This window comes from Festucalex cinctus, chromosome 18, assembly GCF_051991245.1.
Source record: "Festucalex cinctus isolate MCC-2025b chromosome 18, RoL_Fcin_1.0, whole genome shotgun sequence".
Taxonomy (NCBI): domain Eukaryota; kingdom Metazoa; phylum Chordata; class Actinopteri; order Syngnathiformes; family Syngnathidae; genus Festucalex; species Festucalex cinctus.
The window spans coordinates 15,109,204-15,126,086 of record NC_135428.1 but is presented as its reverse complement, the minus strand read 5'-3'; the positions used below and the strand labels follow the sequence as shown (position 1 = coordinate 15,126,086).

Sequence of the window (16,883 nt, the reverse complement as noted above, 5' to 3'; positions counted from 1 at the left end):
TCGCCAAGTTTGTCTCTTCTCTCTTGCCGTCCTAAGGCCGACGCCCCGCCACGGGAAAGTCCGCCCCTTCCTCGCTCTCTCCGGCTTTGTGCTGTCCACGCTGCGGCTCCATTCTCCACACTGTGACGCCGCAAAAAAACGACAACAATGGCTCTCCACGTTCCCAAAGCTCCCGGCTTTGCCCAAATGTTGAAGGATGGGGCTAAGGTGAGCTTCTACTCAGGTTTCGCGTTGAGACTTTCACTTTTCTTGAGACTCATTGTGAACCAACGTGCTAGCTCGTTAGCTGTAGCCGCCTCATTAGCACGTAGCTTCCTTTACATGCTGAGGGAGACGAGAGAAAGTTCTGGAAGGTAGCCAGGATGATGTTCGCATCTAGACACTAAGGTTTTTAATGTGTGTGTAATGTGAAAGCACGTATTTGTGTTTAATATTAGTGTCGACAGTCAAGCTGTCATGAGTTGTGCTAATGCTAATGCATAAGTGAAATAAGCGATTTTATTTATTTTTTCTTTTAAGTTTACTTGTTAAAATGAAATTGTCATTCTAGTAATACTATATAGATTTTTTGCAATTAAAACATTTTCCTTACATAAATATATATATATATATATATATATATATATATATATATATATGATATCTTGCTTTGTTGTTTTTATTCTCAAAAAATTAAAATTCATCTAGAAAAAAAGAAAATATTTTTAAAAAGTGGGAAAATATTTATTTTACCACGTTTTTATTAAAGCAAGTTTCACAATAACAAAAAAAAAAGTTTTTTTTTTTTGTGTGAAAAATATATAAAAATGATTTGGAAATGGAAGCATTGTAGATTTAAAATACTTTGTTTTTCCCTAAGGGAAAAAAAAGGAAGAAAAGGTACAGATATGTGACATTTTTCCCAAGGAGACACACCTACTTCCTTAATATTAATAAGCATTATATATACATACATATATATATATATATATATATATTTATATATATATATATATATATTAGGGGTGTTAAAAAAATTTGATTCGGCGATATATCGCGATACTACATCGAGCGATTCTCGAATCGATTCAATAAAAAAAAATCGATTTTTTTTTTTTAAGAGCTCAGAATTGTTCATTCGGTAGTCTTACCGATTCAACGTCTTGTCATCATTGCCTTTTGTGTGTGTGTGTGTGTGTGTGTGTGTGTGAATCGATTTTTAAACTTCCATTTTTAATGGAAAAATATTCAACAAAACGTCTGACTTCGGGTTAGGATTCACATCTTGAGCATGGAAGAATGTTATATGAACGGAACATTAAGCCTTAATATTTTATTTTAATGCTGTTCAAACATGAAACAAATTACAACCTCTAAGACTGAAATTTCAGATAAATAAATAATACATTTTCATATAAATCTTACACTCTACAAGCTTACTGATTAGTATTTTCTAAATTTGAATGAAAACAAATCGCAACAATCGACTTATAAATTCGTATCGGGATTAATCGGTATCGAATCGAATCGTGACCTGTGAATCGTGATACGAATCGAATCGTCAGGTACTAGGCAATTCACACCCCTAATATATATATATTTATATAATTTTTTTTTCCAAGAAAATACATTTTCAAAATATCCTTGGAAAATATTCTTTAATCTAGGGTTGTTGTTTTTTTAAAAAAATAATAATCTGATATCTTAACGATAATTTGCAACAAGCAAGCATGCTAAGACAACACTCTAATAAAGTTTCCTGAAGCGTATTTACTATTAGTAAATATGACTTCATCTTTTGTAGCACTATTCAGGTCTTGAAGAGGCAGTCTTTCGCAACATCCGAGCCTGTAAGGAACTTTCGCTGACCACTCGCTCGGCCTACGGGCCCAATGGTACATGCATATCCCATACAAAATTACCAAATTATTATGGGACATTAATTGACCCCGTTCCCCTTTTTTTTTCCAGGCATGAACAAAATGGTCATCAACCATTTGGAGAAGCTGTTCGTCACCAATGACGCCGCCACCATCCTCAGAGAGCTGGAGGTTGGCAACCAGCATTTGAGCCCGCCGTCTCGGTGACATCATCGATTGATTGATTGAGTCCGATCTCTGTGTCACAACCTTTTAGGTGCAGCATCCGGCGGCCAAAATGATCGTAATGGCGTCCCACATGCAGGAGCAGGAGGTGGGCGATGGCACCAACTTCGTCCTTGTGTTTGCCGGCGCGCTGCTGGAACAGGCAGAGGAGCTTCTACGGATGGGCCTCTCCGTGTCGGAGGTATGTTTTTGTCTATGCTGTTTATCCGTTTTGGGATAAGGCTGTTACGTAACCAAATATTGAAATTGCTTGACCGCAGGTTATTGAAGGCTATGAGAAGGCGTGCCGCAAGGCACTGGAACTCCTGCCCGACTGCGTGTGCTCATCAGCCAAGAACCTCCACAACTTAAAGGAAGCCTCAGCGATGATCCGCACGGCCGTCACCAGCAAACAGTACGGCAACGAGGACTTCCTATCCAACCTCATTGCACAGGCTTGCGGTGAGCCACCAGCGTTCCCCATCTTGACGCTGTGCCACTCGACTTCTCCGCTTTTGACATCCTCCTTTTCCTTTCTGCTTCAGTGTCCATCTTCCCGGAGTCCGGCAGTTTCAATGTGGATAACGTGCGAGTGTGTAAGATTCTGGTGAGTGTCTCTCAAATGTGTGGAATTGGGTGTTTTTTTTGCGTTTAGGCATCCTTGACTTTTTTTTTTTATTATTATTTTGTATTTATTTTTTTTGTCAGGGTTGTGGCGTGACGGCGTCGTCAGTGCTGCACGGTATGGTGTTCAAAAAGGAGGCTGAGGGAGACATCACGTCGGTGAAAGACGCCAAGATCGCCGTCTTCTCATGTCCCTTTGACTGCATGGTGACTGAGACCAAGGTGAGCGAGACAGATTTAGAGTGAAGAACGGATGCTGTGGTACTTGGTTTTAGTTCTTCATTTATTCCATATGTAATGGAGATCATAAAAACTAGGGGTGTCAAAATTAAGGTAAAGTTAATTTAACGTTCCTTTAATGCCACTCTTTTTTTTTTTTTTTTTTTTTTTTTTACTTATTTGGAAAGTCTATACTAGGGGAATTCCAGTCGCAACGCAGCAAATACGTCCACGTTAAAATGTAGCAGTAATAAATTGAATAATATATATATTTGTGGAGGCTGGGGTTAAGTTGTTGTTTCTACAATTTAAAAAAAAAAGTGCAGAATTTCACAAGTTACTTCATGTTAAAGATTAGATAGCTTTTAATATAAAAAGAAAAATGCACCGAGCCAATGTCTTACAAATGCAATTATGCCATCTAGTGGCAGAAGAATGACCTCAAATCAATATCACACTTTTTTTTTTACAGTACATCTTTTAAATTTTAACTAAATTTGATGAATTATTATGAAATTACTTTATCAATGACTAAAAGATACAGCCTTATTTCTGTTTAACATTTTTTACCAAGAGTACAGCAACAAGAGTATAAAACAGAAAAAAATTTAAATTTTATTGTATATTTACAACGATATAAAATGTGCGATTAATCGTGAGTTAACTATTGAAGTCATGCGATTAATTTACGATTAAAATTGTACTCACCTGACACACCTAATAAAAACAAATGACAATATTATCGTTGGCATGTTTTCATATTGGCAGTCCGGTTTCCGCCCGCTTTCCCAAATACATGCAATAAATGCTCAATTAACTCATTGGCTGGCAGTCATTTTCACTGAAGCTCGTTCTGTTTTACTGGAATTTGACTGATTTTGCAAGGCCCACATAATATTGTGTTCTATTGCTATAAAAACATGGAATCTACCAAAAGAAAGATTAGTCTCTCCTTTCATCAGGAAAAAAAAGTACATTTCTATCTGTTTCCATTTTGCAGTAATTAGCATTAGAATATAGCTAGTTTTCATTATTATTCACAAATCTGCTTAGAATTGTGGGGAAATCAACTTGTTTTCATCATGGCCCTGGTTTGATCTCTTATACTCTGCTGCCCCCTATACTGCTACCATTGCTTCACCCGTTCTCAGCAGCTGAGAGGCTGCTCCTGCTAAAAACGTATAAATATGTCTTTGGGACACTTAAAATATTTAAAATATAACGTATTTATACGTTTTTGGGAGCAAATTAGTTAAATTTGGTTTGTCCCGCAGGGCACGGTGCTGATAAACAGCGGCAAGGAGCTGATGGACTTCAGCAAGGGCGAGGAGGACATGATGGAGACCCAAGTCAAGACCATCAAGGAGGCCGGCGCCAATGTGGTGGTGACGGGCGGCAAGGTGGCCGACATGGCGCTGCACTACGCCAACAAGTACAAGCTGATGGTGGTCCGGTAAGTTTTCTTTGCAAACAAAGCATTCTTAAAACAAAATGGAGGGTGTAAAGTTTTCATTTTTAATTGTAAAATGACTAGTTTGAGAAGATGTTTCTACTTCCCAATAACATGTGTGTGCTTCTTCAGATTGAACTCTAAGTGGGATCTGAGGAGGTTATGCAAGACGGTGGGAGCCGTAGCTCTGCCGAGGCTGGTGAGTGGGCGCTCATTCTGTCCATTTGTATAAAATAAAAATAAAAAATAAATAAAAAAACAGCATTTTTTTTATTTTTTAAACGCTCTTGATTGCTCTATAGACTGTGCCTACCCCTGAGGAGATTGGTCACTGCGACAGCGTTTACCTGACGGAGGTGGGCGACACTCAAGTTGTGGTCTTCAAACACGGTGCGTCATTTCTCGGCGTTAGCTGTCCGGCGTGATCGAAGCTTCAAGTTGAATGAGCTATTTGTATGATTATTATTTTTTGACTTGATCAGAGAAAGAAGACGGCGCCATTTCCACCGTGGTGGTCCGAGGCTCCACGGACAACCTGATGGATGACATTGAGCGGGCCATCGATGACGGCGTGAACACCTTCAAGGTCCTCGTTAGGGTGAGTGGCGTCATGTTGCAGGACGAAAAAGTAAATTTTCCCAAAATGTGTCCCTTGAAGTGCTCTCTCTGATTTCCCCTTCATCGTTTCCAGGACAACCGTCTGGTCCCCGGCGCGGGAGCCACAGAGATCGAGCTGGCCAATCGGATCACCTCCTTCGGAGAGGTGCGCTCTTTTGATTTGCACCTCCTTCATTCTTAATCAATTGACGTCTTCCTCTTCTTCCTTGTCGTGAAGACCTCTCCGGGATTGGAGCAGTACGCAATCAAAAAGTTTGCCGACGCCTTTGAGGTAGTGCCGCGTGCCCTGGCGGAGAACTCTGGTGTGAAGGCCAACGAGCTCATCTCCAAGATGTACTCTGCTCATCACGAGGGCAACAAGAACGCAGGCTTTGACATTGAGGTGCGCCGCAAAGGAAAAAAAAAAAACAAGGGAGAAAGTAACATGTTAAGTTTAAAGTGTATATATTATTATATGTATTTGCTAAAATGCTTTACACTCATGAACTTTAAGTGAACTGCTTTTTTTTTTTTTTAGAACTGTACCAGACGGTGTGGCTGTGTTTAAAATGAATCACACTATCTGGGGCAGAAGCGGAAACGAGAACTTTCATTGCTAATAGATAATCACATGCTTATTGGCAACACACTTACATCCAAGCAGACAGATATGTTATTTTTAGTTATTAGATAATGCAGCGTTGCACTATTGGATTTTCCCCATCCCTTAGCGGTGCAACGCTATTTTTTTGTAACCAGACGGGAAATAATCCCCAAATCAAAAGAGAGGGTGCAAGATAATTGCCAGAGCATCTTTGACAGCTTGTACCTGGCAACTCGGCTCTCCTCGCTGCGAGTAAAAACAAATAAGTCTTGTCTTCTCATCCTTGTGTTGTCATTCTTAGATGTTTTGGTGTATAAACCTAACATAACATTTGGTGTGGAATACTGAAGAATTGCGCCATCCTGTGGACAAATGTGAAAATGAAAAAATACTATAAATACAGTCCTGACCCGCGTTGTGGTTAATGCAAATATATTCGTCAAAAATGCCTGCTCAGTATTGTAATGTGTCGTTTTCCAGGGAGACGGCCCCTCGGTGAAGGACGTGGCCGAGGCGGGCATCCTGGACCCGTACCTGGTCAAATACTGGGGCATCAAACTGGCCACCAACGCCGCCATCACAGTACTGCGAGTGGACCAGGTACAGCATTCAATGCACATTTTGTCCCGCAAGAGACGCAAAAACGTTGGCCACTTTTGCGTCCGGTCCAGAGTTTTGCTTAGCTGTGTGTGTACGACCCAGATCATCATGGCTAAGGCCGCAGGGGGGCCCAAGGCTCCCAAGCAGAGGGGCCACTGGGACAAGGACGACTGGGAGGACGAGCCCGATAAGTTTGAAACGTACCACTAGAGCGCTCAGTCAGTAGGTCCTGGAACGTTTGTGCTTTCAATTTTGTTGCTCACGGGTGAAAAGTTGCCTGTCACGACTAACTTTTTCGTAAATGTGTTTGAAAAATGACAACAACAAAAACGTTCAGTCACGTCAAGTGTGTATTGCGGAATGAATTCACTCCAACGTCGATGCGATGATGTGATTGCATGTGCATGTTTATTTTAAGTGCATCCCATTTGGTCAAATTGTATTCACGTTTGTTGCACGTGTACCTTGACTCAACTTTGAATACTGCACCGAAGTTCTTTAGGCTTCTCTCTTCTCTACAGGGACTTTATTTGGCCTCATTTCCACAAATAGTAGGCTCAGTTTTTAATCGCTCTCCAGTAACAGACCTGTTTATTGTTTACAACCGTTGATAGCATCCGCTTGTGTATATGATTTCCGCAGAAATGACAAATATAAAGCTGATGTACTGCCGTATTTCATGAAAACAACAGACGGTGTCACTTATTTGATACCGTTTTGTACATATAGACCTCAGAATTGCAATATGACCCAAAAATTGATTTGGGTATTTCCCCCCCCCCCCCCCCCCCCCCCCCCCCCCCCACTCTGCAGTCAAGTAACAAGCTGTATTACTTTTTTTTTTTTTTTTTTTTTTTTTTAAACCGCCATATACCTTGCACAAATCGGCCTTAACATCTAGAAGGTCACATTTATGTATACGCAACATCATGTGGCATTCACAGCCTCCACGTGTGTATTTCTTAAAACAGTTGCATCCGCTCTAGTAGATCAATCACCTGAGTCATGAAATGGCCGTGTCTACATCATCAGTAACTGCTAAATAATTTGGATATTATTGGAGATGTTACAAGAATGGTTTGTATTTGTCGAAACAGTCAGCAGTTGTTTCCTCTCTTTCAAGTTTGGCCACAATGAGAAGAACAGTAAGAATGGTGACCAAGCACATGTTACCTTGCTCAGACCTCCTTCACAACATTTCACCGAAGACCATTTCACTGATTTGTGCTTCTGTTTGCTTTCCTTTTTCAGATCATCATGGCCAAACCAGCAGGGGGGCCCAAACCTCCACAGGGCAAGAAGGACTTCGATGAGGACGACTGATCATGCCCAGTTACACTCATGGATTTTTTTTTTTTAACTTGTTTATTTAAAGCTCTACCTTTGGTTCATTTTGTAGAAAGTCCTCTCAATAGCAGTCAACAGATGTGGATGGACAGCACTGGTTCATGTTCTTCCTTGCAAATAAAAGGCACTTGCGCTGTCAAATCTGGCTATATTATGACCTTTTTTTTTTTTAACACTATTTGTGTAATTAACTATATTTAGAACATCGCATAATGCATTATTTCTCGTTTCTTGTGAATTATGTATCCCTTTCGGCATTCTAAAATGGACGTTAATCGAAATTGACTGTCTGTACATCCGATGCCCTCATTTGGTACGCCGGTAGGCGGTGCTTGAACCAGTCACTCGGTTCATGCGCTCCTATTGGCTGACGAGCGTGTGGGCGGCTCGGTGAGACGTCACGCGTACCCAGGATTAACCTGATTTTGTTTTATTTTTTCAATGACGCCATATTACGGCGGCTCGCTCCGTTTCGGAGGAGATTATTGTTAGAAAGTGACGTTTGTTCTAACGACACGTGAGGTTTACTTAACCGTTTTCGATCGAGAAGGTTCCCGAGGCGCGCGACGGCACCGATGAGGCGCGTTCGCGTGTGCTGTCACGCAGATGGGGGCCGACGGCAGCAAGAAGGTAAGCGGAGGGGGCGTTATGACGTTGTGATGGCGGGGGGTGGGTTCCCCGCTTCTATGGTGATCATTCGGCCCACGAGTACTAGTGTTTGAGAGGATCTTACGGGACGTTGTTGCTACGGCGGTAGTTTGAGGTATGCTACTACAGGAGGCACGACAATGGCATCCTACATGCTCCGTTACACACGCGCAACACAGCTGTCATTATGTGTGGCCCGCAGGCATGCGGCAGTCACGTGACAAGCCAATTGTTCAGGTAGACTAGTTGAGCTATTTCGAATATTCTGACCCCTCGGACAGCTCTTACTAGTGTACATAAAGTGATTAAAAAAAAAAAAAAAGTTAAATCAAAAGTTAGCATGAAAGCTGTTAAATCCAGTACAAGGGTATGTTTGAAGCAGAACATCCGGGAACTTTGTGCTTTCGTCAGCCAATTTGCCATCAATTATCGTTTACACTTGACAAAGTCCTCTTTGCCATTAAATCCTCGTAACGTTTGTTCGAAGGCAGTCCTAATTATTGCACTTTTAGCTCCTTTGAGAACCGATTTATTAATAACACTCGTACATACCTCTTATCAACTGTCTTCACTCAATCCATCGAGATTAGAGCTACTTTTTGCATGCTAAAACAACCATTCTCTGTATTATTTGGTTGGTTTACCATACATTTAAGTATCTAATCAACTTTTGGGTGTATTTAAAATGAGATTTTCACTTTAATTTGTTGAAATCTATCAATATGCTGTTCATAGGCTAACAGCTAATTTTCCCTCATACAAAATGGTGGCTCAAACAATACACTTACAAATATTTGGGTCCCCCATCAAGTGTGAATTTAAGCAACAAGTAAATATTTATTTGAATATTTCTGAAATTATATGTGTAAGCAAGCACCCCACTAAAGTTGGGCTAATTTACATGTTTTTCTACCAATGACTTGATTGGCCAAAGTTGAGATCGAAACACAGTGGTATTGGTACTGGTGAAAACTATTATGCCAAATCCAAAAGCAGGCAGAGCTGCAGTGTTACCAGCATTAGCTGGATAATGTTTCGCTGGTTGCATCTGTGTTAGGCAATATTATCTGCCACACTGCTACACTCCTTTAATGACTTCCCAAACTCCACCAGAAGCCGACTGATGGACGGGAGGAAGAGCCCCTCTCTTCAGGCTGGCGTGGCTTCCTGTCCAGCATGGGCCTGTCACTGCCCGCCACCTTGTGCCGCCTGGCGCCGCCCGCTCTGCGCCTGGGTCGGCGGCGCATGCTCCAAGGTAGGGCGCCCGACATTCCCGAGCACGTCCTGAGGCTGGCGGACGTGGGCCCTGAAAAGCTGAGATCCGAGTGGAGCCTGCCGGGCTTCGTCGCCATGTTCCTGCCCGAGTTCCCCCACAGGGCTGTTCCGGGACAAGAGCACTTTCAGGTAGGTGCCTATCGCAAGTTGGACCTCTGTTCTGTGTGTGTGGATGTGATTGATGGTTTTCTCACTCAGGTTTTAGGTTACATCGCCAAAGGTTCTTTCGGACCCATCCTGAAGGTGAAGGACAAGACCAAACAGAGAACATATGCCGTCAAGGTGGGTGTCAATGATTAATCACTGAAAATTTTTGTAGCTGTCACACAAGTGTCAAAACACGTCAACCATTGATATCAAATGAAAAGATTCTTGCATAATTGATTTTCATTTGTTTTACTAGATTTCGACTGATTTTGCAAGACCCACAGAATATTGTGTTCTATTGCTATAAAAACATGGGACCTACCAAAAGAAAGATTAGAGTCTCTTCTTTCATCAGATAAAAACATATATTTCTATCTGTTTCAGTTTTGCAGCAATTAGCATTAGAATATAGCTAAGTTTCATCAATATTCACATTCCTGCTGGAAACACTGGTAAAAAGAGCTTGTTGCAAAATGGCCCCGGTTGATCTCTTATACTCTGCTGCCACATGCTGGCAGTTGTAATAACTACCATTGCTTCAACCGTTCTCTGCAGTAGGGAGGCTGCATCAAAGCCTTCTGTAGGCTCAAGCATAAAAAAAAAAAAAAAATGCATAAACACGTCTTTGGGACATTTAAAACATTTAAAATGGAACACATTTATATGTTTTTGGGAGCAAATGAGTTAAGAGAAAAAAGCAAAATATCCTCATTCAATTCCTCGACTAAAGCAAATAATATGACGATGGAAGTGACGTGAGGACACTGTGCCGGTCCGCAGGTAATACCCAAATCTGAGATCCTCCGACTGGGCGTGTTGGAGCAGTCGAAAGAAGAGGTGATAGTCCAGGTGAGTATCTCTCACAATTTCTCTCATCAGGGCGAAACGTTTGAATTTCCCGCCAGTTTGAGAGTCTCCTCGCGAGCGGTGGCACAACCCTTTGAATTTTGCCCGCAGCGTCAGATTCGCCACCCGTTTATCCACGACCTGCAGGACTGTTGGCAGACGCAGCGCCACCTCTACATTAGTGAGTCAGCCAGAGAGCAGTGAACCCCCTCAGCCCCCACCCAAAGACCACCCCCACTTCAACCTCATTATACAATCCTCACGTCCAAACCGACAGTCCTCCCCAATCCTGATGCTCGGAAAATTGGGCAGTGTTGCCTCCTCTTCTTCCGCTTTTACCCTTGCACCCCCCCCCCCCTCACCCACCCACCCCCCGTCCAATTATCCAGTGACTCAGAAAGTGTGACCTATTTTGTTCTGCTGCCCGCCCCCACTCTATGAAAAAGAGCACACTGGCCCCCTGGACTTCAGTAAAAATCCCTACTCCACTCCCCTATCCCCACTTTTGTGCTTGACTAAGGGAATCAAATCACATCCATAATGCACACACAAGCTGAGTGTATGCAGATGTCAGTGAGACGTGTCATAATGTTCCTTTGACAGCTAGTTAAGCTAACTACAATGAAAACGAGGACTTGAACCGAAGTAGAAAAAAAGTGCGCACAATGTACGTGTACAGTGTTCCCTCGTTTATCGCGGGTGTTACGTTCCAAAAACTACCCGCAATGTTTTTATTTTTTTTTAAATTCCTGTTAATTATATATATATATTTTTGTTTCTTATATGTTTTTTCATTTTGGCATGATTTTTACTTCATTATAAATGCTTTTTCATTCTTCATGTTTTTTTTTTCATTTACATTAATTTTTGGTATTAAAAAATATGTTTTTTTATTTACTTATAGAGCACAGTATATATTTTTTGATTTATTATATATGTTTTTTCATTTTGGTATGATTTTTACTTTATTATAAATGCTTTTTCATTCATCATGTTTTTTTCATTTACATTCATTTTTTTTCCATTAAAAGTGTGTTTGTTTGTTTTTATTTTACAGCACATTACATACAGTATATATTTTTTTCATTTATTATATACGTTTTTGTTTTTGTATGATTTTTAGTTCATTATGAATGCTTTTTCATTCATCATGTGTTTGTTTTTTTCATTTACATATTTTTTTTTCCATTAAAGTATGTTTTTTTTTTTTTTTTTTTTTTTTTTTTTTTTTTACTTATACAGCACAGTATATATATTTTTTCATTTATTATATATGTTTTTTCGGTTTGGTATGATTTTTATTTAATTATGAATTCTTTTTCATTCATCAAATGTTTTTTTTTTCCATTGGCATTAATTTTTTTCCATTAAAAGTTTTTTTTTTTTTTACTTTATTTACTTATACAGCACAGTATATATATTTTTTCATTTATCACAGTATATATATTTTTTCATTTATTATGTTTTTTATTTTGGTATGATTTTTAGTTTATTATAAATGCTTTTTTCATTCATCTTTGTTTTTTTTTTCCATTTACAGTCTTTTTTTCCATTAAAAGTATGTTTTGTTTTGTTTTGTTTTTTTAATTATATAGCACAGTGTATATTTTCTATCTCTGGAATGTAATGTCGTGGAGCGATGAGACATACACCATTGTAAGGTCTCATCGAGACGAATCCGTGGATACCGGTATGTCCCCGGTCGGACGTAGAGTTCGAGAGATAGAAAAGAAAAAACAAAAAAAAGCATGCTGTAAAAAATCCGCGAAACAGCAAGGCCGCGAAAGATGAACCCGCGATAAATGAGGGAACACTGTATAGCACCAAAAAAGTGATTTTCGAACAGGGTACACTTTTGATTTCCACTGTAACACCAGTTATTCAGGAGAGGAGCATCGTCGCCACCTAGTGTTGCGGAGGCTGACTGGGATTTCACCCAGTTAACGATGAAGTAATTGTTTAACGTGTGCGCTGTGTTGACTGTACGTCTTCTGCCTTGTAGTGTGCGACTACTGCGGCACGGGTGACCTGTACACGTACTGGCAGATGATCGGACTCTTCGCCGAGGACACGGTGCGGGTGTTTGCCGCCGAGCTGGGCTGCGCGCTGGGTGAGCCCTAAAGTCACGTTTGGAGTAATTATGGAGACATTTGTCTAATTAAGCTAAAGGCGGAGTAGGTTTGTTCATTTTGTCACACTTTTTTCCTTTAGGATTTCTTCATGACTTTGGTGTCATCCACAGAGACGTGAAGGTACGAAAGGGTGATGGTTTATTTGATTTTTTGCCTCCAAGTCAGCTGGAATCGGTTCCAGTCTACCTGCCAGCCAAGTGAGGACAAAAGCTACAGAACATGGATTGATCAAAGTCTCTCATTTCCTTCCAGATGGAGAACATCCTATTGACAGACAATGGTGAGTCGATACATGTCCAGCAGAGGGCAGCAAAGTGCCAGTGTAGACTTCCAGAACCTTCTTGAGGCCATCTAGCCAGTATTCATCAATAGATATGACAGCGTTGGAGCGTGTCAGCTAAAATGAGTCAATAGAATTAATGGTGCGTTCCAGGACATCTGCGTCTGGCTGACTTTGGTTTGTCCCGTCGCCTGGAGCGAGGAGGGCGGGCTTTCACCATCTGCGGCACCATCCAATACATGGGTGAGGACATTTAATATACACGAGTTATGAATTAAAGGACATTGTTGTGCCACACTCTGTCCTCACCGCAGCACCCGAGGTGCTGAGCGGCGGCCCCTATAACCATGTGGCCGATTGGTGGTCGCTGGGTATCCTGATCTTCTCATTGGCTACCGGCAAGGTGATGTCATCTTCACGAGATTCCATGCTGGTCATTGAAGTCTAGCATGGCAATGACGCTTGAAGTGAATTTATCCTCAGTTCCCCCTGCCTCCGGAGCCGGACCACTGTGGCATGCTGAGGAGGGTGAGGGCCTTCCCCTACGAGATGCCCCTCAGCCTGAGCTCCCCTCTGGCCATGTTGATCACAGAGGTGAATGCACCTTGAGCATCTTCATCCCAGATCCCTTTTTTGCACACTCATGCAGTTTTTCTCTGTTAACAGCTGCTGTGCAAAATGCCCACGCGCCGACTTCGGACCCTGGATCGCTTCCAACGCCAGACCTTCTTCCGCGGACTCAGCTTTGACCAAAACCTGCTGCAGCGCCACCCTGTGGAGGTAAGTGATCCCCCAAAAGTGGGACTCAAGCGTGTCACTGGCGACAACCAATATATTGGATGAAAAACATGCACACCATACGTCGAGTAACATATTTTTTCGTGATCCCGAAGGAGTTTGTATTTGCTTATAATTGCCACAAGATGGCAGCAAAGCACTTAAATTGGAGACACCATGCTTCTAGCGACTAGCGTGTACACAATCACAAAATCATGAATCCATATTACATAAAGGATTGTGATCAGTAGTTAAATTTTGAGATAGACCGACATGTTTTTTGTTTTTTCCAGAGCCGATACCGATGCCAATTATTAGTAGTCAACCCATATTTGAAGCCGATATTCATTTTCAGTTAAAATACAAATGCCAATATGGACTCTGTTGTAAAGCATGTTTATTGAACAATTTTTCAGACTTTTTTTTTTAAAGTCGTTTCTACAGTAAATATTTTTTTCTCAAAATGTAAAAATACCTGAAATCTTAAACTTAAGCTCTGGGCAGTAGGCGGGGGACACCCTGGACTGGTTGCCAGCCAATCGCAGAGCACACAGAGACGAACAACCACCCACACTCACACGCACACCTAGGGACAATTCGGAGCGCCCAATTAACCTGCCATGCATGTCTTTGGAATGTGGGAGGAGACCGGAGTATCCGGAGAAGACCCACGTGGGCACGGGGAGAACATGCAAACTCCACCCAGGAAGGCCAGAGCCTGGACTCGAACCGGAGACCTCAGAACTGGGAGGCAGACATGCTAACCACTAGACCACCGCCCTATATTATAATAATTAATAAAAAATATAATTATCAAAAATAGAATAATAAATAGCTCCTTGAGATGAAAATGATTTTAGATTTACCTTATATCAGCCATGAGATAAAAAAAAAAAAAAAAAAAGCAGATACCAAAATTCGTCAAAATGCCCAATATCGGCGCCAATAATGCCGATTGTCGGCCTATCTCAAGTTAAATTAATCCAAACAAACAAACCACCCTCAAATGAGGCCCATCAATAGTACTCTCCTAAATAAAACGCAAGCTCTTCTTAAATTTGGTTAATGAATGTTCTTGTCTGTTTTTGTCATTATGAAGTTTGCATTGCTTGTTTGCTTGCTAAAAACAAAAAACAAAACAAAAAACCGCGAGCTCAAGTGACAAAATCGATAGTGCGATTATGTCCTCTCTTCACAGGTGATTCTGGAGCTGAGGGAGCGCCCCGACCGTGCTGCCAAAGCCCGCCGAGGCCTCACGCTTTCACTGCAGCCGCTCAAAGGCTTCGAGTACGACTCGTTACTTAGTCCGCCGCACACGCCTGGCGCGCAGCTGCAGGAAGCTGGCCCGCGTAGGGAGGTGTTTGTTTGAGAGTCTGAACCCCGCCAATCAAGATGGATTGCATCAGTTACAGTACAGACTTTTCCAAGGTTTCTAATGACACAATGGTTGGTCCATTCTGAAAATGGCCGCATGTCAAGAGGAAACACAAACTCCATTTTTGTTTACTGTGTGGCCTTACACAACACTCACTATCAGGTTTACCTTTTCACAACATTCAAGTCGGGAAGATATTTTTATTTGAAGCAGACATTTGAATTTGCTGAAATGAGCCCTGAATCTACCTGTTTTGAAGAAAAAAAAAATCCAACTGTGTAAATGTGTTGAACTTTAGTAGTCTCCAATACAAGAACCATCAAATTCACTCTGGTAAGATGAATAAAATTAGCCCCTGACACTAGCTTCAGGACATGCGGAAAACGCCTTACGAGGGAACCACTCATGAAATTGAAGTGGAAGTTGGACATTTTGGTTTGAAAGCAGCCATTTTACAGCAAATTCCTAAGCTAATATTTTGTAAATCCCTAGTAAGGAATTTTCCCAATTGAGCCTTGAATAAATAAACTTTTTAGGGGCCTGAGCATGCCCAAAATGCTCACAAATCCTTTAAAGTGCATAAATCTCTTTTGTAAATGTGTATATACCGTAACTCTCCACTTAGACTCAGTAACCCAAGAATATTTTTGTTTTTAGCCCCTGGCACAATTGCCACTAATCAACACAAAAGTTGTTGGACAAGTCTATTATTACAGGATGCGCGAAAGAGTCTCAAGTTTTGGGGTAAATTCCAGGGCAGCATTAAATTGTGAAACTAATTTAATATGGCCAGAGTATTGAGTGATAACCTATTTATCTTTCTGAGCGCGATACTTTACCCGCCCCAAACAGCACCTTTCTAAATGTTTTGTGTTTGCACAACAGTACGCGCTACTGTTCAACGTTGCCTGTCGATATGCCGCAACAGTTAAGCAAAGAAAGGTCACTCTAGCTGAAGACAATATGCCCTGTTTTATTTCCTGTGCAAAGAAGTCTGTTTTCCTGAGTAAAGTTGACTTTACATCTACATCTCACCACAGTGGAAATGTCACTCCAGCTCAGTATTTTTGACAGATACAGAGCTTTTTCTATTGTCGCCTTCAGTATGTTCCAATGTACCCGAATGCCTCGCGAGTAATCCTGAATTTTGTGTTTTGTTACGAGAATGCTTATTCATACATATGTATTAAAAAACAAAAAAAACATACAATTTTTAAGAGCGTTTCAGATGTTTACAAGTCTTTTTTTTGAATATTAAATGGTCTTATTGTGCTGCTTTTGTCACTCGGATTGTGAGAATGACTTGAATGGAGCACATTTCAACATGCAGGCTGACTTACCCAACAGCCATTGCCCAATTCAGTCACTGTTATGACACCTTGGTTGAAAGATTACATACAATCCTGCACAATGACAAGCATTCTGTCTCTTAAAAGCAATATTTTGTGATTTGTTTTGTGTAACTTGTGCATGATTTCAATTTCATTTGCATACTGTCATGCCAATTCTCACATCTCAAGGCACTTTACATATTGTGAGCCTAATAAAGTCCATTTTGAAAGTTTTCAGACGAGGAAAAAAAAAAAGACAACAAATTCAACAAAATAGTGCAGTAGCCTTTACTCAAATGAATGACAGCCTTTACTCAAATGAATGACAGCAATTGCAAAAGTGTTGCTGTTGTTGGCTGCACTTATGCAAAACACAGAAAGCATCTTAGCACTGATAAAAAGAACATTCCTGTTTTTAATACTGTATTATGGCGAGTTTATTTAGCGAGATTCCTGACTGAGCCAAAACACGAGGAACCTTTTGTGACGTAATGCAGTTGTTTTGTCAGTAAAACCGTCAGTTTAAGTTAAAATTTTACATGTAAAATTACTTACTGTGCAGGTTTAC

General features: G+C 41.0%; 2 protein-coding genes across 3 annotated transcripts; both read left to right on the top strand.

Annotated features, from left to right (window-relative positions):
• Positions 1-28: 28 nt before the first annotated feature.
• Positions 29-7,649, top strand: cct8 (chaperonin containing TCP1, subunit 8 (theta)). Of its 2 annotated transcripts, XM_077505476.1 has the most exons (16): positions 29-207; positions 1,784-1,874; positions 1,951-2,030; positions 2,116-2,265; positions 2,345-2,525; positions 2,609-2,670; positions 2,772-2,909; positions 4,181-4,359; positions 4,489-4,555; positions 4,659-4,746; positions 4,839-4,954; positions 5,048-5,119; positions 5,192-5,356; positions 6,038-6,157; positions 6,260-6,383; positions 7,409-7,649. In XM_077505476.1, the coding sequence occupies exons 1-15, from the start codon at positions 148-150 to the stop codon at positions 6,365-6,367; spliced, it is 1,677 nt and encodes a 558-aa protein (XP_077361602.1). In that variant the 5' UTR covers positions 29-147; the 3' UTR covers positions 6,368-6,383; positions 7,409-7,649. The 2 variants fall into 2 exon arrangements, with proteins under 2 accessions (XP_077361602.1, XP_077361603.1); XM_077505477.1 differs by lacking the exon at positions 6,260-6,383 and having other exon boundaries at positions 30-207.
• Positions 7,650-7,891: 242 nt separating this feature from the next.
• rskrb (ribosomal protein S6 kinase related b) lies at positions 7,892-16,548 on the top strand. The gene is made up of 13 exons (XM_077505677.1): positions 7,892-8,134; positions 9,266-9,556; positions 9,626-9,709; positions 10,355-10,423; positions 10,532-10,601; positions 12,423-12,530; positions 12,632-12,672; positions 12,805-12,832; positions 12,986-13,075; positions 13,147-13,235; positions 13,316-13,426; positions 13,499-13,612; positions 14,808-16,548. The coding sequence occupies exons 1-13, from the start codon at positions 8,111-8,113 to the stop codon at positions 14,976-14,978; spliced, it is 1,290 nt and encodes a 429-aa protein (XP_077361803.1). The 5' UTR covers positions 7,892-8,110; the 3' UTR covers positions 14,979-16,548.
• Positions 16,549-16,883: the final 335 nt, after the last annotated feature.

Coding starts and splice junctions, on each gene's coding strand:
- cct8 (XM_077505476.1), top strand. CDS start 148: ATGGCTCTCCACGTTCCCAAAGCTCCCGGCTTTGCCCAAATGTTGAAG. Junction 1,875..1,950: donor CTCGGCCTACGGGCCCAATG/GTACATGCATAT, acceptor TTTTTTTTCCAG/GCATGAACAAAATGGTCATC. Junction 2,031..2,115: donor CCATCCTCAGAGAGCTGGAG/GTTGGCAACCAG, acceptor ACAACCTTTTAG/GTGCAGCATCCGGCGGCCAA.
- rskrb (XM_077505677.1), top strand. CDS start 8,111: ATGGGGGCCGACGGCAGCAAGAAG. Junction 12,673..12,804: donor TCATCCACAGAGACGTGAAG/GTACGAAAGGGT, acceptor ATTTCCTTCCAG/ATGGAGAACATCCTATTGAC. Junction 12,833..12,985: donor CATCCTATTGACAGACAATG/GTGAGTCGATAC, acceptor GGTGCGTTCCAG/GACATCTGCGTCTGGCTGAC.